General features: G+C 53.8%; 1 protein-coding gene across 1 annotated transcript in view; it reads right to left on the bottom strand.

Moving 5' to 3' along the window:
- Window positions 1–23,072, bottom strand: part of SLIT1 (slit guidance ligand 1) — a 151,414-nt gene that overhangs the window by 16,843 nt on the left and 111,499 nt on the right. Inside the window, exons 14-25 of the mRNA XM_008144125.3 lie at window positions 20,858–21,021; window positions 20,200–20,223; window positions 19,914–20,058; window positions 18,864–18,938; window positions 18,538–18,681; window positions 15,599–15,742; window positions 15,111–15,277; window positions 13,704–13,836; window positions 11,936–12,004; window positions 10,180–10,251; window positions 8,567–8,638; window positions 7,688–7,759 (exon numbers count right to left, since the gene is read on the bottom strand). Coding sequence (XP_008142347.2) covers window positions 7,688–7,759; window positions 8,567–8,638; window positions 10,180–10,251; window positions 11,936–12,004; window positions 13,704–13,836; window positions 15,111–15,277; window positions 15,599–15,742; window positions 18,538–18,681; window positions 18,864–18,938; window positions 19,914–20,058; window positions 20,200–20,223; window positions 20,858–21,021 — 1,281 coding nt within the window. The remainder of the gene's footprint in view (window positions 1–7,687; window positions 7,760–8,566; window positions 8,639–10,179; window positions 10,252–11,935; window positions 12,005–13,703; window positions 13,837–15,110; window positions 15,278–15,598; window positions 15,743–18,537; window positions 18,682–18,863; window positions 18,939–19,913; window positions 20,059–20,199; window positions 20,224–20,857; window positions 21,022–23,072) is intronic.

Below are 23,072 nucleotides of genomic sequence, written 5' to 3' on the forward strand. Positions count from 1 at the left end.
CTTACTGAGCCCTGCCCCCGTGCCAGGCATTCTGGCCGTTTCCAGCGGCCGTCAACACGCTTGTACGTGCCTCTTGGTGAAGGGAGCGTTTCTCTAGATCAGACGCCTAGGAAGAGAGTTCAGGTGGCAGAGGAAGTGCATGTGAAAAAAAACCCCAAAATTACCAGCTGCCCTCCAAATCAGGGCGTACGGACTTACAGACACGCCTGCCCCACGGCCCCGCCCCAACAAGCAGCCGGCCAACCTCTTAACGTTTGACAAGCTGGTGGGCAAGCTCATAACCTTCTCACTGGACCGCAGTGAGACGACGAGACGAGCAAGACACGGCTCGGGGAACATGAAGGGACCAGGGGGCTCTGATCCGGCAAACAGAAAAACTCAGCGCTTCGTGCCCGACGTCCATTGATGTCAGCATGATTTTGGAAATCGGAGGCTGTGTGAGGTGGGTGAGAATGAGCACCTGTCAACTAACCAACGGGAAGGCCCTGCCGTTTTCCACCGGTTTCTGGGCAATACGGAGGAGGCGGCTGCCCTTGAGCTGTGTGCCGTCTGACGAAGGCAGCAGCGACTCTGAGCAGGAATTCCCCAAAATAGCACACCTGCTGACTGTACGCCTTACAACACAGGCCAGGCCGAGCCAGGCTGGGACTCGGGCCGGCGCAGCTGCTCGCGGCCCGGCGACCTTGAGCGGCTTGCTTTGCATCTCTGGGGCTCCCTTTCTGATTCGATAAAGAGCCTGCAGTCTGGAGGGGGGAAGAGACAAGCACATATAACCTGAGAGGGCGCCGAGGGAGTAACGCAGCTTGGAAATGAAAGCCAGTTCAGCCTCGACGAGTATTGAATTCTTTTCTGTCCTGATGTGCTGACAGCATCCACCCCGACGAGTGGGACAGGGGGCACTTTCCTCTTTCCGCTGAACAGAACTAGGGCTTCTCAGAGGTAGAGGAAGCTCCGACACTGAGGTTTTGAAGGTCCAGTGTGTTTTAAAAAAATACTTTTTTAAATAACAGGAGGACAAGCATCGTGGTATACTGCAGATGTTTGCATTTACCAGATTAATATGTTTAACATAACAAGGGCAAAGAAATGTAATTATGTTATTCATACGATAAATTTATTTTAAAACATATTTTGTAGCACGCTGTGGGAGTGTGGTCTGGCAATGAGCCACGAGTTTCAAAGTTATTAGGAATGGCTTTTTCTTTCAGTCCTGTAGCTCATTTACAGAAAACGCCAAAAAGACTGAATCTGAGGCCCTTAGGCCCTTGACCTGTGGTAAGATCATCCTAATTCCCACAGATGATCCCCTCAATAATGGCAGCAAAGTTGCACCTCAAATATGTGTCTCTTTTCGACTCTTAATATAAAAATAATAATAAATAATAGTAGTCAAGCCCAGCCGGTGTGGCTCAGTGGTTGACCTATAATCCAGAAGGTCACTGTTCGATTCCCAGTGAGGGCACATGTCCGGGTTGCAGGCTCCATCCCCAGTGGGGGGCGTGCAGAAGGTAGCTGATCAATGATTCTCATCATTGATGTTTCTATCTCTCTCTCTCCCTTCCTTTCTGATATCAATAAAAATATACTTACATATATATATATATATATATATATATATATATATATATATATCTTATATAATAAAGAGGTAATATGCAAATTGACCATCACACCCTCACACAAGATGGCCACCCCCATGTGGTCACAAGATGGCCACCACAAGATGGCCGGCAGGGGAGGGCAGTTGTGGATGATCAGGCCAGCAGGGGAGGGCAGTTAGGGGCAACCAGGCTGGCAGGGGAGGGCAGTTGTGGGTGATCAGGCCAGCAGGGGAGGGCAGTTAGGGTTGACCAGGCCAGCAGGGGAGGGCAGTCGGAGGCAACCAGGCCGGCAGGGGAGGACAGTTGGGGGCAACCAGGCCAGCAGGGGAGGGCAGTTTGGGGTGACCGGGCTGGCATGGGAGGGCAGTTGGGGGCAATTGGGCCAGCAGGGGAGCAGTTAGGTGTCGATCAGGCCAGCAGGGGAGTGGTTAGGGGGTGATCAGACTGGCAGGCAGAAGCAGTTAGGGGCAATCAGGCAGGCAGGTGAGCGGTTGGGAGCCAGCAGTCCTGAATTGTGAGAGGGATGTCCGACTGCTGGTAGTCAGACATCCCCCAAGGGGTCCCAGATTGGAGAGGGTGCAGGCTGGGCTGAGGGACACCCCCCAGTGTATGAATTTTGTGCACTGGGCCTCTAGTGTGTGTGTGTATATATACATATATATATATATATAAACAGTCAATATAAAACTATTCAAAACTCTAAATTCTGGCTTGACCGACTCCTGTTTTCCCTGTTTCTGCATGGACCAGACTCCAAACCACACATGAATTCAATATCTCAAGCTTTAATTTATCCAACGGCTGGGTTCCTGTGGCTATTCGGTAGTAGCAGTAGTTCCCTTTCACCTGGGGCCGGTTTTTCCCCACAAAACTGCTGTGAACTCAGTGGGGAGCGGAGAGCCACAGGCCACGGCAGCCAGGCCGCTCGTCCATCCACAAGGACTGTGGCGTCGGTCTCCAATAAACGTATAAATAACCCTGTGCTGCTGATCTTTGGCATAACTTGGAAATAGTTGCAACAGTAGATATGAGGTGTGTTCATGCCAAGACCCTGCCGGACTTCTGTTCACGTAACGGGGACCAAAATAGCTTCCCTGTGGCTGACTCACAGAGGCGCCAGCTGCAGGGCTTAGTGCCTACGAACACTCCAAGACCTCCTGAGCCCATCCCCTCCCAGGCAGCTTATGTGTGCGCATCACTGTCTCCTTCTACTGGACCAGGAGGGCAGGAACCAGCCATCCCCCGCTGCGCCCGACACCAGCAGGCGGCGTAAACATTTGCTGAGTGAATGCCTGCCTACAAGCATGAAAGCAAATTCAAGAAGAAAAGAATCATCTAGCGTCCCTTCAATGTAACTAATTTAGTGTTCATATATTTCCTCCCTTCCAGTTCCTGTGGTTATATATGTACATCTTTGAAATTAGAGGGGGACCATCTTCTTTAGTATTCTATTCAAATACTAAATCCCAGTGTCACAATTACCATTAGCTACTCGCCATTCTGTCATATGGGCATTGTTTCATCATTCCCTTTAAATTTCATACCACATTCTCAATGAATTGAGAAATTTAACTTTCCAGCATGTAGCAGATTAGAGGCAACAAAATGCCAGATTATAGAAATGAAGAACGTTGTTGGGGAACCTTGGCACAGGACCGGACACAGTAAATATTTGCTGATGGACGGATGGACAGACAAGTGGACGAAAGATGAGCTAACTGCAAAGTAGCTGTAAAAATAAACAGAGCAGACAGACGTGCGGGATATTAAAGCCCAGAGCAGTGGCATGTTAGGACCACAGCGGACGTTAGAAATACCTCTGTGCGGGCGAGGAAAGAGGCCTGAAGAGAAGGATGAATTGTCTGAGATCCTACTGCAAGTTGAGGGCAGAATAAGGGCCCATTGCCACACGTCCTGATTCTTAACCTAGAGTTCAAGGGGTTTAAATATGGCGGACCTGATCCTCCACCACCCCCTTGGCCCACCCACGCCACCTGCACTGGGGGTGCAGAGGAGAGGCCCACGTGCACAACAGAGACCTGGTGGGAACAGAGGGCACCTCCGGGAAGCAGGAACCCTGATGCTAACTCTTGGGCACGTCTGGCATTATGGAGCCACGAGCATGTTCCCCTTCAGACTGCACGTGGCCTTTGTGAGGCCCAGAGTGAGTGCGGTGAGTCTATGCCGTCCGTTTGCCACTCCCTGACGCCTTGTAAGGGCTCCAGAAATCCTTACGGAATAGTTGCCACTCTTCCACACAGGAGATAGTGGACACCTGTGTGCACTTACACGTATATCCCATCAGTATCGCATGTGCACACACCTGAACACAAACACATGTGCACTTCCCAGGCTAATGCCTAGTTCCATGTGAAACCCTGGTTATAGAGGGCAGAGTTTATTCATGAGGTTGCTTCATAACAATGGAAGATTTCTTTCACACAAACACATTGAATCAGTAATGCCAATGCGCTGCTCTACAATTATCGCTTAATTGATCTTTACTTTACTTATTGGTTTCTTTTTTAAAAAATAGTTTATTGATTTTTTGAGAGAGAGAAAGAGAGAGAGAGAGCGAGAGAGAGAGAGAGAGAGAGAGAGAGAGAAATAGCGATGTGAGAGTGAAACACCGATCGGCTGCCTCCTGCACCCACCCCACCGGGGATTTAGCCCACAACCAGGGCATGTGCCCTTGACCGGGAATCCAACCGGTAGCCTCTTGGTAGATGGAATGACACCCAACCAACTGAGCCACACCAGCCAGAGCTGGTTTATTTATTACTAACTGGGTCTTGCCTAATGTTCTCCTAAAGAAAATCTAAATTTACAGATAGGTATGAGCTCAAATTTTGTTTTAGAAGCTTTGGGGTTTTGTTTGTACAAAACATGTTGTTGGTTCACTTCCCATTTGAAGAACAAAGCCTCTAGATTTTGAGCTGGAAACAAGATCAGAATATATTTAGGTGTCATTCGTTTTTCATGGGGAAAGAGGAAAGGTCGTCCACTTTACTTTTAAACCCCAAGCTTAAAAGATACACAAAAGGGGGCGTCCACGGGCGTTTCGGAAAGGTGGACCAGATGATTGACAAGCCCTTGCCTGGCAAGGTGGAGAACTGAAGCAGACACTTGACACGGGCCAGGGGTTAGCAAAGGAGGCCGCGTGGGCCCAGAGCAGCAGCAGACCCTGGTGCCAGCAGAGACAAGCACAGTTCTCCTTGGGGAGAGGCATCTCCAAAAAATGAGCTCACAACCAAAATTCACCAAACAGCAGGGGAAACAGCCCCTGTGGATGGGAGGCATCAAGAGCAATGGACAGCAATGTCCTTGCCTGGCCTCTGGAGCCCATCTCCAGCCAGGCTCCCTCCTGCCGCACTCCATCCGAGCCAGCCGCCGCAGGCCACCGTGGCCTTCCAGGATTTTCCACTGTTCCCTTCTGCCTATAGAACAAAGTCCAAACTCCTTACATGGCACAAAGACCTTCCCAATGGAATCCCAATGTCCCTTTCTAGGTTCGTCTCTTCCCACTCCACACTCCTCACCCAATCAAACCCCCTACGTCCTATGCTGGACAACACAGCATCCCTGAACATGTCATTGACTTTCTTGCCTCCTTTGCACATGCTGTTCCCTCTTCCTGGAACGTCCTTCCCCATCTTCTCCAAATGGCAAATTCCTAGTCCCTTCCCAATGGCAACGTAAGGGGGACCTCCTCTGTGACGCTCCTCAGAGTTCCTGGGCGTTAGTCACCGCCGCCTCTGAATCATTTAATAGCACCCCAGATGGTCACGGAGGGCAGAAACCTTACGTAAGTTCTTTAGCACGTGACTCACTGTGGTTACTCACGACATAGTTATTGAAGCAATTAAGAATAAATAAGGAGCTTTGGAATCAGACACACCTACGCTCAAATCCTGTCTCTGTCATTTCCTAGCTTTATGACCTAGGGACTCTGTTGAACTTTTCAGTGCCTGGGACTGTAAGATGGAAATAACAAATCCCACCCACTAGGACAGAACCTGACTGTCACCCATTCTACTCCCGTGGCAGACATCCATAATCAATCACTGCACTCTTCCCACTGAGCCCAGAGGTGCTGGAATCCTGTGTGGGCTCAAGAAGGTCCCTGTCAAAATTTGTACAGCTGACACAGAGCAGAAAACCTACTTCTCATTTTGGTCATGAAGTAAACAACACACCACAGATAAAGTAGTCACATGTAGCAAAGTATCTGTCCAAAGGACACCCTCAATGAATGATACTATTATTTTATTTCCTAAAGTCTAAGATTGTTTGATATACTACTGATTGGGCAGGTGGAGAAATACTACCATCTATACTAATAAAAGAGTAATATGCTAATTAAACCAGACATCTTCCAGACATCCTTCCAGACAAAGCCACAGTGGCAGGGGCCGAGGCAGAGGCGGTTAGGGGCAATCAAGCCAGCAGGGGAGGGCAGTTAGGGGCATCAGGCTGGCAGACAGAAGCGGTTAGGAGCTATCAGGCAGGCAGGCAGGTGAGCAGTTAGGAGCCAGCGGTCCCAGATTGCGAGAGCGATGTCCGACTGCCAGTTGGGATCGGGCCTAAACTGGCAGTCAGACATCCCCCAGGGGGTCCTGGATTGGAGAGGGTGCAGGCTGGGCTGAGGGACGCCCCCCCCATGCACGAATTTTGTGCACTGGGCCTCTAGTATTAAATATAGAGGTCACTTGTAAGGTACACTCTGATTTCAGAGATTAAAATGTGAAAAAGGTGAGTCTTAGAACTGAGAAAATCCAGTGAGGTTGTTGAGTGAATGAACTCAAGTAGAGATGCTGGGGACCCCAGAAGGTATGCCTGTCCCCTGAGGCCCTGGGCACTTGGGTGTGGGGCGGAGAGCAAGAGGATGCAGTGACACCCAGGGGCCCAGGCTCAGCCCGTCTGGCCTGAATGCTGCCTTGTCAAAATGTAGCTGAGACTCCAGGAGAGAATGCTCTGTGCCCAGCCTCACCTCCAGAATTGGCTACTGCTTTTTCATGTCTTCACTTTTTTGATTGTGGTAAAATACATTTAACATGAAATTTGCCGTTTGAAGCCCTGGCTAGGTAATTGGTTAGAGCATCGTCCTGATACGCCAAGGTTACACACACGAATCAACCAATGAATGCACAAATAAGTGGGACAACAAATTGATATTTCTCTCTCCTTCTCTCCCCCTCCCCCTTCCTCTCTGTCTCTCTAGTAAAAAAAAAAAAAAATGCCATTTGGATAATTTTAAGTGTGCAATTCAGTGGCATCAGTTACATTCACAATGTTATGGCAACTATCACCACTATCTGGTTCCAAAACTGTTTCATCACCCCAAGCAGAGACTCTGTACCCATTAAACAACATTTCCCCATCCCCCCTGCTCCCAGCACCTGGCAACCACCATTCTCCTTCCCGTGGCTATGAATGGACTATCCTGGGTATTCAGGTCCGTGGGGCCATGCGATATTTGTCCTTTTATGTCTGGGTTACTTCACTTCGCTTGCCTTCAAGGTTCCATCCATGTCGTAACAACGTATGTCACCCTTCCTTTTCATGGCTGAACACGATCCTATTGTACGTATATACCATATTCTGTTGACCCCTCTATCTGTTGATGGACACGTGGGTTGTTTTTGCCTTTTGGCAATTGTGTGAATTTTGCTGCTATGAGCATGGGTGCACACGTATCGGAGTCCCTGCTGTCCATTCTCTTAGGTACGTGCTTAGGAATGGAATTGCGGGATCACACGGTAATTCTACATTTAGCTTTTTGAGGAACTGTGAGTGCACTGCTTTTTAAGAATAGCTCATGCAGGTAAAGTGCTTGGCGACCAGCAAATGGTCCTTACTACTTGTACTGATGCTCGTGAAGAACTGTTCTCAAATTCCATCGCTGCGACGGATGAAACCCTGGATGTGTGAGGGTCTGCGATGGGGAGCGTTTGACGTTCACAAGCTAAGTGGGTTCCAGGGTACAAGCAACAAATTCTGATAGCCTCAGGAGGCAGGGTCTTTCTTGGAATCCAAATTCTGTTTAAGTCCAAAGAGGCCCCGAGACTGGGGCCGGAGGTACTTACAGGTGGGACAGGGAGGTCACGTCTGCGAAGATGCCCTCCGGGAGGGTGGAGATGTCGTTGCCATGCAGGGACCTGAGGGGAGAAGAGGCTGTGGGCGCCTCCCTGGGAGACGGAGCCTGGAGGACGGATGGAGGGTGGGTGCCACCCTCTGCGGAGAGGGGCGTGGTGCCGTGAGGGAGATGGCCCCGCCTCAGAGATGGAGCCCACTCTGCTGGCCACAGGCAGCGGAGAGGGAGCCCTCATCTCCAGGCAGACCACCCTGCCCCGCAGCCCTCCTGGGGGACTCCGTTTTCCCATCATAAATAGCTCGGCCCCATTTCTGTTTACGTAACAAATGGAATGCATGCAGCCAGGGGCCTGAGGGGTAGGCTTTTTCTGGGGAAGGCAGTTAGTACACAAGCCATACATTGGGGGGAACAATGTCCCCTTGCCCCAGATGGGGCCCCAGAGGATGTGTGTGCGTGGACACACGAGGGGCCATCATAACGGGCGTGACAGAGGGCTTTGATCACAGGGCAAAACCTCACAGTGGGACTTCTTAGAAAAGGTTCATGAATCTTGCAACACTCTCCATCGGAACAGGAGACGCTTTCAAATAAGAGGCTGCCTTATCTTGGATGCCCCCCGCCCCCAAACACACACACACACACACTGCAAACACAACTTGGGGCGGACAGCAGCCCCATTTCTCAGCTAGTTTCCCCTTCATTCCTCGGGCTCCTTCAGGGCTTCATGAGAGTGGACTGGCCTCCCACCTTTGGACACGGTTGGCCCTGCTGGGGCCCCAGACCTTGGGGCATGGCTCCCCACTGGGTGGGCGGCGGGGGGGGGGGCCCTCCGTGGGGAGATTTTCCTGGAGGAATTAAGTGGGAGACTTACAGCAGACGCAGGGAGCGCAGCCCCTGGAAGGCCAGCGGAGGGATGCACTGGAGGGCGTTGTAGCTGAGGATCCTGGGGGGAGGGAGGGAGGGAGGAAGGAAAAAGAATTGGTGTTTGCCTGGGCTGCGGGGCTGGGCGGGTGGGAGGATTATCAGGGGCCACGGAGGAGACTTCTGGTCACTATCTTGATTGTGGTGGCGGCTCCATGGGTGTGAGCGTAAGGCAAAATGCGTCAAATGATACAACGAAGTATGTGCGGGTTTCTGTGTATTAACTGTACCTCAGTAAAGCTGTTTTTAAACAGTAAGAGGCAGGAGCCGCTCCCATCCCAGGAGAGGGCTGTTTCCCTGCAGCAGCCAGGCCCCTTGGACCAGCCCGTCTCAGCCTCAGCACTGTGGACGGTTCTTGGTTTGGGGCCTGTCCTGTGCCTTGTGGGATGCACCCCTGGCCTCTGCCCACGAGATGTCAGGAGCCCCCCAGACCCCCCGCCTTCCTCCCGCCGTGACCATCGAAATGTTTCAGACATTGACAAATGTCCCCTGAGGGCAGAGTCGGCCCTGGTGGAGAACCCTAGACCAGCGGCCGCCAACCGGTGGTCCGTGAGGTCCGAAAGGTTGGCAACCGCTGCCCTAGCCCATGGCAGCTCACACACAGGCTCAGGAAGACTCTGAAAAGGGGACCCGCTGGCCGGTAAGCAGACCCTGGGGCAGATGAGTGCGGTGGGGGAACCTGCCCGTCGAGGCCTCGGTCCCCTATTCCGCTCCTACGGCCTGGCTGGCTCGGGGCCCCGTCCTGGCCCTACTGTGTGGCCGCAGGAGAACCGAAGGGAAAGCTCGGAAGTTTGGGCTCGCTATCTGCAAACTGAGATACACTCTTAAGCTCCAGGTAAATATAAGGGATGCTTGCTAATGCTTTCTTGGAATAGAATTAAAACAATCATTATATTATGGGCACACACGTGTTCCGAGGGTCAGTGTTCACAGTAGCACAAACTGGAAACAACCCACATATCCATGGGCAGGAGGATGGGTAAGGGAAGTACGGCATTTTCCTACGAGGAATACCATACAGCCGTGAAAGTGAACAGCCCACAGCTTCACACAACACGAGCGGGTCTCACAAACATCGTGCTAAGTAAAAGTATATATTCTGTACACGGCAATTTATATAAGGTTAAACGTGGGCAAAATTGAAGTTCATTGTGTAGAAATGAATTTCTAGATGGCAACACCATAAGGACCAAAGAAGTGATCGTCATACAAGTCAGGGTGAAGGCCGCCCTGAGTGGAGAAGGGAGGGGTAACAACAGGATGGCTCATGGGGTGCAGCTGTGTTCTAATTTTTTGCCTTAGGTATTTACACATGCGTGCTAGCTTTACGATCATTTGTTAAACTGTATGCTTACATTTTTTCATACACACACACACACACACACACACACACACACACACACATATATATGCTGTATTTCACACACAAAAAAATAGTTTTTAAGAGTGTTTTCGGCTGGCAGGCCCTGACACACTCCCCGGCAGGTGAGGAGTCTGCCTGTGATACGTGTGAGTGACCGGGGCTGGGGAAAGCCCTCCCACCACTCCCCCGCTGGGACTCACAGAGTGGTCAGCTGGCTCATGTTGGTGAAGGAGGAGTTGCTTAAGGAGCTGATCTTGTTGTTACTCAGGTCCCTGGAAAAGACGAGAGCCCCCGGCAGATGGTTTCATCGTAAGAACTGCCCCGACATTAGTCCTCCTTCCCTCCTCGCCTTCTCAAGTGCATCTGAGCCCCTGGTGGCGCCGCCTCACATCAGACCAAGAAAGGCTGTCTCTCTCTTGGGCCCTCTGTCACCAGCCACCAAATCACCCACCCACCTCCCTACTCCCCCCTCACCCTCCCACACACACATTGGAACAGTCAAAACACATTTGACTACAATGTGAGCCAAGACAGATAAACAGTCAAAATTCTGTAAGTCACCCAGCCAGCGTGGCTCAGTGGTTGAGCATCGACCTATGAACCAGGAGGTCACGTCACAGTTCAATTCCTGATCAGGGCACATGCCTGGGTTGCAGGGTCAATTCCCAGTGTGGGGCGTGGAGGAGGCAGCCGATCAAATGATTCTCATCATTAATGTTTCTCCCTCTCTCTCCCTCTCCCTTCCTCTCTGAAGTCAATGAAAAAAAAAAATATATATATATATATATATATTTTTTTTTTTTAAATATGAAAGCCAGTGCTACTCTAAGTAATCAGTCCTTGACCCGAATATTCCATACAAGGAACTTGTGCCAAAATGTGATCTCCTAGGACACTAAACACGACTAACTGTAGCTAACATTTTCTTCACAGCGAGACTTCCTCAACGAAGGAAGCAAAATGTGGGTTCACATTCCGGTGCAAGTTCCTAATCGAGTGAGGACCTAGTGCAAACACTGCTTGGGCTGCTACCGGCCCACAGGCCACACTTGGCATAGCGCTGCTCCAAGCCACACTGAGGTGGAGCGTTCTAGGGACTTCTTTTTTGGTAGAATCTGGCCAATGAGCAGATAAAGGCAACTGAAGGGCAGTGCTAATTAGGATGGAAGGCTAAGAGGAGCTAATTTATTCTGAGGTTTATTTTATTTTTTGGGTTTTGTTGTTTTTTTTTTAATCCTCACCTGAGGATATTTTCACACTGATTTTTAGAGAGAATAGAAGAGAGAGGGAAAGACAGAGAAATAGCGATGTGAGAGAAACACACTGATTGGTTGCCTCCTCCACGCGCCCTGATCAGGGCCCAGGCCTGAGAGGAGCCTGCAACCGAGTTACATGCTCTTGATTGGAATCGAACCCGGGACCCTTCAGTCCACAGGTCAACGCTCTATCCACTGAGCCAAACCAGCTAGGGCCTGAGATTTATCTTGTATTTTTTCATGAGGTCAAAACAGAAAAACAGATGTTGGTCTAAAGAAAAATTTAGTGACAGATACTTATTTGTAGCTCCCATATTTCATATTTGGTTTGGGGGCTTAGGTTGGACTGAGAAATTTCCCACAACCCTCTACTTCTGCCTGCCTCCTACCTTTGCAAAGCTGACCAGCATTAACAATAATTACCAGCCTAGAAGGCTGTTTGGGGAGATGGTGTGGAACAATGCAATTCCAAAGCATGACCACTAGGTGGCAGAACGGCTCTATGCACAGGTGTCCCAGAAGGAAGGGGTGAAAATAAAAAAAAAATTAAAAAACCACAAAAACAAAAACAAAAACGGGAATCAGCCACAAGTGGGGTCTGTAGGGAATTCCAGTAAAGCTGGAGCCACAGGGTCAGATGCCGATGGCCCTCCTGTCCTCTGAGGCAGGTCTGGGGGCCTCAAGCCGCCCGGGTACTCACACAAGCTGCAGGTACTTGTAGGTGGACAGCTGTCCCGGAACCAGCGTGAACTGGTTCCCGTCCAAGTAGCTACAGGAGAAGACACAACAGTTAGTGCGCCATCTCCGCCTGCCCCATGCTGGGAGGACCTTTCCCTGCAGCCAGGGCCTCCTCGCTCGCTTTCTCTCCTACTTATAGACCACAAGGACCCGGGATCGCTAACTGGAGGAGAAAATACAGACATCTTTTGGGCAGTTTGGGCAGGTGCCACCCAAAACACTTGGTAAAAGCCACTGAGACATGAAGCCTCCTTTGGCTCCCTTCCCGCTCCCCCGTCTCGCCCTCTCAGCCTCCTCCCCATCTGTGGGCACGGCCGGTGTTCATTCCCGGGCTCCTGGGAAGCTGCCTTCTGTCCTGCCAACCTTCTGGGGCCCACTCTGTACATTGCCACTCAAGTCATCGTCCATAAAGCCAAGCCCACCAAAAATTCTCCTAAAACTTCCCCAAAGGGTAGAGCTGGGGATTCAAGAAGCTTCAAACCTGCCCTCCTTCCCCCACCATCACTGCCACCAGCCATCCTGGCTAAGCAGTGACCCAAGGGCCGGCTGCTGACGCCCCAGCTGGGCCCCCTGCACAGGACCCTCACCCACTGCAGCCCTCCGGATGGCTCCAGCTTCCGGAGTAGCAACATCAGTGCTGTCCTCGCCCTGACCTGTCACTCTGTTGTCACACCAAGTGACCAACCCCCCATCTCATTGGATCTGCTCGGCAGCCCCTCAATACACCAAGTAGCCCCATTGTACAGCTGGGAAACTGAGACTGAGGAAAGTCAAGTGGCTTTCCCAGCATCCTCAGAGTGGCTATGAGGCACCAAGGAGAAAACTGGGGTTCTGACGACTGCGACAGAAAACTGGGCAGGAGATGAGGTGGGCGAGTCTCTGGACAAGGACTACAGTGGTTGATGTGTGTGTGTGTGTGTGTGTGTGTGTGTGTGTGTGTGTGAAGAAATAGCCAGCCTTGTTGGTAATGGAAGAATAAAATGAAAATTTCATGCTCTCCCCATGGGGAAAAGCTCGGCTACGGAGGCCCGGAGGGACCAGTCCCAGGGGACAAGTAGAGCCGGGGGTTGACCAGAGCCTTCCCCTGGGAAGTGCCGGTTGAAGAAGCCGGGCTCTCCACCCTCTGCCTGCCATTCACATCCTCGCCCACATGAGTTCAGACACCAGACCTGACGTACACCCCACACCCAGTGCTGACAGGAGGGCCGGCGGACCGTTGCCCACATGGCTAGCGGGAGTAGAAAGGAGACAGCTTTTCGGGAAGGCCATCAAAGGAGCAAGAGCCCTAACGAGGCACCGTTCTCGGCTAGCCTTTTCACTGACATTCACCTCGGCGTTATTCACGTTAGTAGAAAACCGGAAACAATTTAAACATCCAGCAAAGGAGGATTTGTTATCCAGTTCATCACAGAGTCATGTGATGGGATACTACGCAGCCAGTAAAAGTCCTTTTACTTTTGTGAAAGTTTTCATTGCAGAGCAGACTGCTCATGAGATGATGTAAAGCGAAAAAAAGTAATGTTATTTCTTCCTTTAAAGGCAGAGCGTAATTTAAAGGAATGAAGCGCTTGCCACAGGTGGCTCACGCCTTCAGGGGACTGCAGAGGGGGGTCAAAGCGGAGCTCAGAGGCTTCTGGGCCCCAGTGTCTGCTGCAAGGCCCGACCTCCAGGCTGCTGGTCAGCTGCCACCTTCCCTCCACCTTCCCCAGCAGCAGCCGCGGGCTACTCACAGCTCTGTGACGTTCTTGGGGATGCCCTTGGGCAGGCCCTGGAGGTGCTTGTTGCTGCATCGGACCACGGTGTCCAGGCAGGCGCATTCCTGGGGGCACTGGGGGCGGGGCAGGCAGCCCCCCTCCTCCTGGCCTGGGGAAGAAGCCAGGTCAGTGAGGGGCAGGCCTTCTTAGTGCCTCCTGCATCCAGGGCCCTCTGTGGGGAGCCTCAGAACAGAAGCCCCTCTCTGACTCTTCCTCAGGCTCTGTAAAGTCTCCTCTTGGCTGTGCCCCGCCCCCACCAGGGACAAAGCCCTTTGGACCTGTTTGGAGGTTAATACAGGTCTTGGATGGATCTCTTCTGCCTCGGACCCAAGGCGGCCCTGGGCACAGCAGAGAAGAGGATGGCGGCCACACGTTTTCTTGAGCACCTACTATGTGCCAGACACTATGGAACACAGTCTCCTTTGCAGTGCAGTGAGGAGTGCCACTCTCACCCCTCGGCTGTATGAGGACAGAGATGTGTCTCTTCTTTGTTCACTGAAGGAGCTGAGTACCCAGAGCAGGGCCTGGCACACAGGAGCCCTCCCAATAGATCTGTGGAACGGGTGGATTTCTCCTTGACTGAGAGCTGGAGAGGTTAATGAACTTGCTCAGGTCTGGAGACCGGTTAGGAGCAAGGTGGGCTCTTACATACCCATGGCATATGTGGGACAGAGTGAACCCGTAAGCCTGCAGCACTGGAGCAGCCAGGAGGCAGGCCTCTGGGTTAAATGTACTTATATCAAGAACATCCACTAACATTAAGTGGGACTTTTTCTGAAAGACAGATAATGGGTCTTTTTTATTATCCATACTTTCTTTTTTATTATCCATACTAGAGGCCCGATGCACGAAGATTTGTGCAAGAATGGGCCTTCCTTCCCCTGGCGGCCGGCACCGCCTTCGCTCCAGCCCGGAGCCGCCTTTCCGCCTTCCCATGCTGCCCAGAGGCCCCCAGCGGCTGGGGCAGTGCGGAACACCTGCGTCCCACCCCTGGCCGATTGGCACCTGCATATGCAAATTAACCCATCATCTTTGTTGGGTTAATTTGCATACTCACTCCTGATTGGCTGGTGGGCGTCACGAAGGTACGGTCAATTTGCATCTTTCTCTTTTATTAGTGTAGATTTTCCCATTTTTAAAACAATAAGCATATGATTGCTCTTATATCACATAAAAACACCACCAGGCAGGGTTAGGGTGGGTACAGCACTAAGAGCTGCCTCCCTGCTCCTTGCTCCTCCCCAGCAACAGAGCCTCCCTCCACCAACCTCTCCTCTCAAAGGCCTGTCACAGGGTGCTGCCCGACACTCCCCTCCCTCTGGCCTGGCCCAGCTCTCCCTCTCTCCTGCCTCCCATGGAGGGGGGGGGGGGCGTCCGAGTTACCTTCCTCACACCTGAAGTCAGGGAAGGCCACGTCCTGCAGGGGAATCTGCCGCAGGAAGTCTGGGTTCTGGCACCTCGGGTTCCCGGTCACGATCTTCCTCCTCCGCAGCCAGTCGCCCAGCCAGGCCAGCTGGCAGTTGCAGTTGAAAGGATTGGCCAGGAGGTTTCTGGAAGAGACAGCTTGTGTGACCGCGCAGACACCCGCCCGCCTCGGCTGTCCCAGCAGAGCCCTCTCCTGCCCGCCACGCACTGTTCACAGCCACCCACACTCCCCCAGCCGACAGCCACCCACTCGCCCAGGGCAGCATCCCAGCCTGGTGAGCCCCAGGTCTCAGCAAACCACGGGGACCACACATCCCCCGCGTTTGTCCTTTAAAGTAACAACAGGGAGACGTGCCCCGGGATGGCGGGTGGGCGGGCGCCCAGGTGCAGAGGCTGACACCAGAGCCCAGGCCGAGAGGGCTGCGTGAGCCGAGGGCTGGACTCACAGCGTGGAGAGGGCCTGCAGGGTGTCGAAGGCGCCGGGGGAGATGGTGGCGATCTGGTTGTCGTAAAGCGAGAGGAGGCGGACGTTGCGCAGGCCCGTGAAGCTGTCGTTGTGGATGCAGCTGATGCGGTTGTTCCTCAGCATCCTGGGGCGGGTGGGGAGAGCCCACGCTGTGCCCTGGGGCCATGTGCCCGAGGGGTGCATTGGCCACCACCGGCGCGTTCACAGATTCGCCTCGGGAGGCACTGAGCCCCAGCACCTGCGCCCCCTCCAGACCCTCTGCCTCAGCAGTGCCCTCCTCTGCCTCCGGCCCGCACGGCCTCACCGCGGCCCTCTCCTTCACTCCCCGGGTGCCCGGTGCCTCCCCGCTTCCAGGCCATGCTCCACCTCAACACCAGACTTTCCTCAAACCTCACCCCAGTCATGTCCTCTTCAGCCAAAGCCCTCAGTGGCCTCCAAACTGCCCACAGAGTTATGTTAAATAGTTATGTTAATGCTTTGCGCGTTAGCGTGCCCACAGACCTCTGGAGCCTGTCCACCCAGCCCCACACCAGCACCTGCCACTCCCCCCCCGCCCCGCTGGCCCCGGTTGGTCCTGCAGACCTGCTGCCCGGCCCGCATCGCCCTGCCGTCCCTGGCTAGGATGTCCATCTAGAATGACCTTCCTCCTCCTTTATAGCTGCGAGTCTCTGTGCAGATACACCTGGCTCAGTTCTCCTCCCCAACCAAAAATGAAACCCAAGCCTGACGCAGAATAGGCAATTCCCGAAAGAAATGAAAATGGTTTGTGAGCAGTCACAGACCATGTTCAAACGTAATAGTAATCAAAGACATTTAAGCAATAGTACATCTTTGCCTGCCAAACTACAAAATAAAAACATAATAATAATAATAATAATAATGATAAGTGATGCTGCCCAGGGTCAGGCGATGCAGGGGTGCGGGCGGATGCAGGGGTGCGGACGGATGCAGGGGTGCGGGCGGATGCAGGGGAGCGGGCGGATGCAGGGGTGCGGGCGGATGCAGGGGTGCGGGCGGATGCAGGGGTGCGGGCGGATGCAGGGGTGCGGGCGGATGCAGGGGTGCGGGCGGATGCAGGGGTGCGGGCGGATGCAGGGGTGCGGGCGGATGCAGGGGTGCCGGCGGATGCAGGGGTGCGGGCGGATGCAGGGGAGTGGGCGGATGGGCACTTTCACGCCGGTCCGGTCGGCGCGGAACGACTTGGGGCCGCCCTGGAAGGGCACCGTGTGCTTCCCCACAGCAAGCCTGCGTCCGGGAATGTCTCATAAGGGAGTGATCCTCCGTGGGCACAGCATTGCACGACACATACATTAATCATAACACTGCGTATCACTTAAACATTAGAAAGAGTCTAAATTTCCAATACCACTCACAGCGATGCTGTAAAAGACATTTTAATGATTTGTAAAGGTGCTCATGTTGTGTTTCAGGAAAAAGCAGGTTACAAAAGAAAATGTGTTCTAGGGTCCATGAAGAAGTCTGTATGTAAGCATGCACGTAGGGGTGTGTGTGTGTGTGTGTGTGTGTGTGTGTGTGTGTGTATGCAGGTATACACACACATACAGTTCCTGCAGGGTGGAGGGGCTACGGCGTTTCTGCTCTGTCCCTCGCCAGCCCTCCCCTCGCCTCTGTTCCCACCCAAGTCCTCCTCAGACAGAACCCCGGGGACTGCTCGGCACCCTCACTCAACAAATACAAGGTAGACAGCCCGTTCGCAAGGGAAAAAGCAAACTGCAACACACAGCAAATAATAAAATCCACTTTCTGTAAAATAGAAAAAAAATCCCCAGAGAGCCCCTTCCTACATCCACGGACCTTACTCAACCTCCACGCGCGCTCAGGAACAAAGCCAGAGCCTGCTGCAGGGCCGCTCGAACGCCAGGCAGGGCGTCTAGACCCGTGCTGCCCAACACCGTCGCTACTCGCCACAGGTTGCTATTTAGATTTAAATCAATTAAAAGGAAATGAAATTCGCCCTGGCTGGTTTGGCTCAGTGGCTAGAGCGTCGGCCTGGGACTGAGGTCCCGGGTTTAATTCCAGCCAAGGGTTGCGGGCTTGATCCCCAGTAGGGGGCGTGCAGGAGGCAGCCGATCAATGATTATCTCTCATCACTGATGTTTCTATCTCTCTCTCTCCCTCTCCCTTCCTCTCTGAAATCGATAGAAAAAATATACATCTACATACACAGGAAATAGAATTCAAAATAACAGGGAATGAAATTCAAAATGCAGTGCCTCAGTAGCACTGGCCACATGTCAGGTACTCCACAGCCGCTGGGGGCGATGGTGTCGGGCAGCGCAGACGTGGGGCGTTTCCGTCACTGCGGCAAGTCCGCCTGGACGGCACTGCCTCCTGGACACGCTAAGGGTCCGCATGACCACCGAGGAGCCGGTGCTGCCGGGCAGGGTGGCCCACCGCACCGTGAGAGGAGGGGCAGGCGACCCCAGGATTGTACTGGGTCTGATGTCTGGTTAGCTCTGGTGGGCTCCGGGCTCATGGGACCCCAGAATCCCCATCACTGCTCGCCCACCCACACCCACGGAGTCTCCTCTGCCGTGTCCCGCCAGGGGGCCACCCAGCCGCCCCTGCTGCAGGCGAGCCGGCGCTCCCGAATGGAACACACGTGCTGTGCTGGGCGCCTGCAGCTGACCACAGGCCAAGGAGAGGGACCTCCAGGAGGCCCGCCTCCCTCCACCCCTTCTCCAGGCTCCGGCCCCACAGCCCAGGGAACAAGGAACAGGCCTCGCCACAGCACCACCATCGATCACTGGGCCCACTGCAGTCCCTCCTCCTGCGAACTGGGGCCAGGGAGAGGGGGCCTCCCACCCTCCTTTCCTTTCCCTTTAACGCAGACACCCACACTCTGGCTTCTGCCTACCGACGTCCCGCCATCACCCCGCTCCCGGCCCACACACTCACAGCGTCCTCAAGCCGTCCAGGCCGCGGAACATGCCGCTCCGGATGGACTCCAGCTGGTTGGCGGTCAGGTGCAGCTCGCTCACGGAGGCAGCGCCCTCGAAGGCCCCGTCTTCGATTTCGGACACCTTGTTGTTGCTCAGATTGCTGGGAGGGGAGGTGGCGGGGGGATGACGGAGCTCAGGACCCCGACCCCCTTCCTACACCCAATCCCTGTGCGCAGGAGCCCTGACCCCCTACACCGTGGGAGCTCCCCGACCCCCAGAACCTTCCTGCTCCATCCCAGGCCAGCGTCCTGACTGCACCCTTCCCGCCAACGGGCAACTCACATTTTCTTCAGATGCGTGAGCTTTTTAAACATGCCGGTGGCCTCCAGGATGGAGATCTCATTGTTGTTTAATCGCCTGTAAGAGGCAATCAAGGGCACTTACACGCCCGTCAATGACAGACGTGGAAGTATCTTTCGGACAAAGGGGACCCCCAGGAGAATTTACCCGGCAAGGCAAACGGACCCTATTTCAAAGGAAGGCCGGGCCGAGTGCGGGAGCTGGGAGGAGGGAAGCTGTGCATGGGGATGTTTTTAACATTAAAAGTGCTATGAAAATTTACACACATAAATGGCATGTGTGTACGTATCCATGCTCATGCGTGTACCCAGGGCATCCCCAAAAAATACAGACCCACTTTAACAGCTGATGGCTCAATTTTGAAAATAAAATGTATTTTAAGAAACACCGCCTTGCCCTAACCGGTTTGGCTCAGTGGATAGAGCGTTGGCCTGCAGACTCAAGGGTCCCAGGTTCGATTCCGCTCAAGGGCATGTACCTTGGTTGCGGGCACATCCCCAGTAGGGGGTGTGCAAGAGGCAGCTGAATCGATGTTTCTCTCTCATCGATGTTTCTAACTCTCTATCCCTCTCCCTTCCTCTCTGTAAAAAATCAATAAAAAATATTTTTAAAAAAAGAAACACCGCCTTTATAATGATTCCATGTGTGTATACCTTTTTTGGGACAGCTATATATGTGCGCCAATTTATATTTTTAGACAGAGAAAAGAAATAGTTAAAGGATAGCTTAAGCCCCAATGTCAGCTAATGAAATCATGTCCCCCCAAAATGGCCACAGCATCCTTGCGAGAAGGCACCCCTGGTTCAGGCTGGCGACCGGCCCTGGATGCCAGAAAAGCTTCAGGAGTGAGGAGGGCTGTGAGTCCGAAGCAAAGGGGCCACAGGGGGCCGTTTCCTGCAAAGCCAGCGGCTGTCATGCTGGGTCTCCAGTGGCCCCCAAACAGAGCCCAACCAGAGGGAAGCCTGGAGCAGGCGCAGGGAGGGTAGCAGGGGCAGGGGGCGAGTGCGGGGTGCGGGGGGCTGGGGGCCTCACAGCTCGGCGGTGGACTGGGGGATGCGCTCAGGGATCTTGGTGAGCCTCAGGCTGGAGCACTCTGCCACGCCGGCCTCACAGCGGCACTTGTGGGGACAGACCACGTCGCTGTTGCACTCGCTGTTCAGCTGGTAATCCTCCGTGCCTGCAGTGAGATGGCAGGGGCCGGGGCTGAGGGCCCGGGGCAGGCTCGCCCAGCCCCCTCAGCCTGCCGCCCCAGCCTCCTGCCCACCCACCCACGGCCACCGTCCCACCCAGACGGCCCCTGGTTCCCCCGCTTCCCCACCTGGAATGAAGTACTGCTCTTTGGCTGCAAAGGGAAACACCATGATGTTAGTGGGATCGGCCAGGACTTGCAAGAAAGCCCAGGCCCCAGGCCCACTGCCCAGCCGAACGCACCCCAGGAACAAGGCTGGGGTCCCAGATCAGGGCCCGTCTGCCCAGCCCCTGTGTGGAGAAGCCCTTCCTTGCCCAGGCCAATGCCGGGACAGCACCACACCCAATTAAACCTCCCAGGGAGTGCCAAAGCCGTGGGAACTCTCCCGTGCACCGGCACCAGATGGGGATGGGGGCATCAGGCCTCCGACCAGAATCCAGGCTCAGAAGCGGACCCACCCTGTCCCCCACCCGAGCCTGTTTCTGCTGCCTCCGAACCTGGAGGAGGCCACTCTCTCACTGGGAGGGTCCCGGGCCTCCGAGGGTCTTAGGAGGCTGGAAGTGGCCTAAGAGAACTGGCCTGCGGGGAGAGGACCTGGGTCCTTGTCTGGGTCCTCCCTCGGGACCTCCCCTCCCCAGGCTTCAGTAGAACAGGGGTGCGGCCGAACACCGCTCAGATCCAAGACCACAATTTGGGGCCCACACCCTGGGACGTCCTTGCGAGAGCCCGCCAGGAAGCGTCTCGGTCCCCGAGCGAACTGAAGACAGACAGGGGGGCGGGCAGCTACCTGAGCACCGGAACTTCTTGCTCTTGATCTGCCCGATGCGCTTGTTGGCCAGGCGCCCGGGGCTGGCGCAGCGGGCCCCGCTCGTCTCGATGGGGTTGGTGCGCAGGAAGTCGGCCAGCCACTTGAGGTTACAGTCACAGATGAAAGGGTTCTGGGCCAGGTGCCTGTCCAAAAGGGGCAGGTCGGGGATCAGGGCGAGGGCTCCGGGCCTGCGCTGACCTCCACCTGGGTGAGTGAGGCCTCGGTGCTGGCTCTCAGCCTGAAGCCCGGGCTGGCCCTGGGGAGCCACGCACCACCTGGGGCGCTGCCTGGGGGCGCCCACCACCCTCCGAGAAGTCTTGCCCAGCATCACAGTGAGGAGGGGCTCGGCAGCTCTGGGGCCCCCAGCTGTCCCTGCCACACTCCCCCCGCCGGCCTCCCTGTTCCCGCTCCTGCTCTCACCTGCCCCTCCCTCTGCCCTGGGACATTTCACACACAGGAAGGGAGGCAGGGGTGACCTGGAGCCAGGCCAGAGCACCGCTGTCCTGCCACAGGTGAGCCGGCAGAGCAGGCACCGGGACCCAGGCGGCCTCCTCCTGGCCATTTCCAGGCCGCCCCTGGCCGTGACCTCTAATTTCACATTCTGGACAGGATTCCCCCGTGGTGCGCCACCTTCCTCTCCCTGGCTGTGAGGAAACTAATCAGCAGGAGTGGGCTGTGGGCAGGTTCATGGGCTTTAATGAGTTTGTCTTCGTGGCTGACATCCCAGCCGAGCGCCGAGTCCCCAGGGAGCAGGACTCCGTGCAGGTGTTATCTGAGGGAAAGCACGGCCCAGCGGATACACAATGTGGCGGGGTGGCAATGACAACAATGGCTACGACACCATTAACAATAAATGCCCATTCAGTGCACATCAGCGGACCCACAGGTCAACACATCGAGTCAAACTCCAGGGCCTGGAATTAGAGATGCAGAATGAGCCCTAACCGGTTTGGCTCAGTGGATAGAGCGTCGGCCTGCGGACTGAAGGGTCCCAGGTTCGATTCTGGTCAAGGGCATGTGCCGTGGTTGTGGGCACATCCCCAGTGGGGGGTGTGCAGGAGGCAGCTGATGGATGTTTCTAACTCTCTATCCCTCTCCCTTCCTCTCTGTGAAATAATCAATAAAATATATATTTTTTAAAAAGATGCAGAATGAAGGACACCACCTAAGTGCCTAGTTTAACCAAATAGTAGATGACAAGACACTTCCCTGTACAGAAGCATGCCAGCGAGAAACAAGGACTCTTTTTAAAGGCATAACCACAGCCACATTAGCAAAGGAAGAAGGAACGTTAGAATTCAAACATCTCCATTTCAGGACCCCTAATGAATGAATGGGTCCAGGCCTTCAGATCAATGGCTGTGTGAATTACAAAAAGACAGACAGCCAGACATCATGTGCCTCCTGTGAAGTACACGGTCCTACCTATGAAGTCATTTTGCCCAAAAAATAAAGGGCAAAAATATCAGAACCTGGCCAAACTCCTAGATGCAAATGTCTGTGCTCAGGACAGAGTGTGTGAAACTACGCCATGGGGAATACAACCAGGGAAGTCCACACAGCGGGAAACTCCACGGAACCAACAAGGCAGTACACGCAGCACACAAACCGCAAGGAACAAGGGAGTGGGGAGGACACCGATAGATTAAAAACTGAAGTGATGCATCAACCAAGACCAGCCGATTGTATTGCACAGTCCTAATTTAAATCCTGATTCCAACCAATTGCCTTTAAAATCGTGTCACGTGTCTGAGACACTTGGAAATTCAGTAATGAGATATTTGACGATATCCAGGGATTAATTTTTAAATTTTTAAGATATAACAATAGTGATGTGGTTGTGTTTTTAGAGTCCTTGCCTTTTATACCTATGTACGAAGTGGTAAGTGATAGATGATAAATGATGCCTGGGAGGCAGGGAAGAGGTGAAGTGTAGTTGAAAGGGGACTGGCCCTGAGTTAAGCTGGGTGATGAGTACTGGGCAGGTCAAAGTACCACCTTTAATATGCTTGTAATCCTAATATATAAAAACCCTGGGTCGTAACGACCAGTAAGGACCAAGGCTTGACCAACCGGAAGTCAGTCCTGCAGTCAGTGCTGGGTTGCAGCACTGACTGCTGAGGGGGCTGTGAATCAGGGCCAGAGAGAGTCCTGAAGAGAGAAGCAGGGACTGATCCGTTGCCTCTGTGGCAGC

The sequence above is a fragment of the Eptesicus fuscus genome, chromosome 17, assembly GCF_027574615.1.
Source record: "Eptesicus fuscus isolate TK198812 chromosome 17, DD_ASM_mEF_20220401, whole genome shotgun sequence".
NCBI lineage: Eukaryota > Metazoa > Chordata > Mammalia > Chiroptera > Vespertilionidae > Eptesicus > Eptesicus fuscus.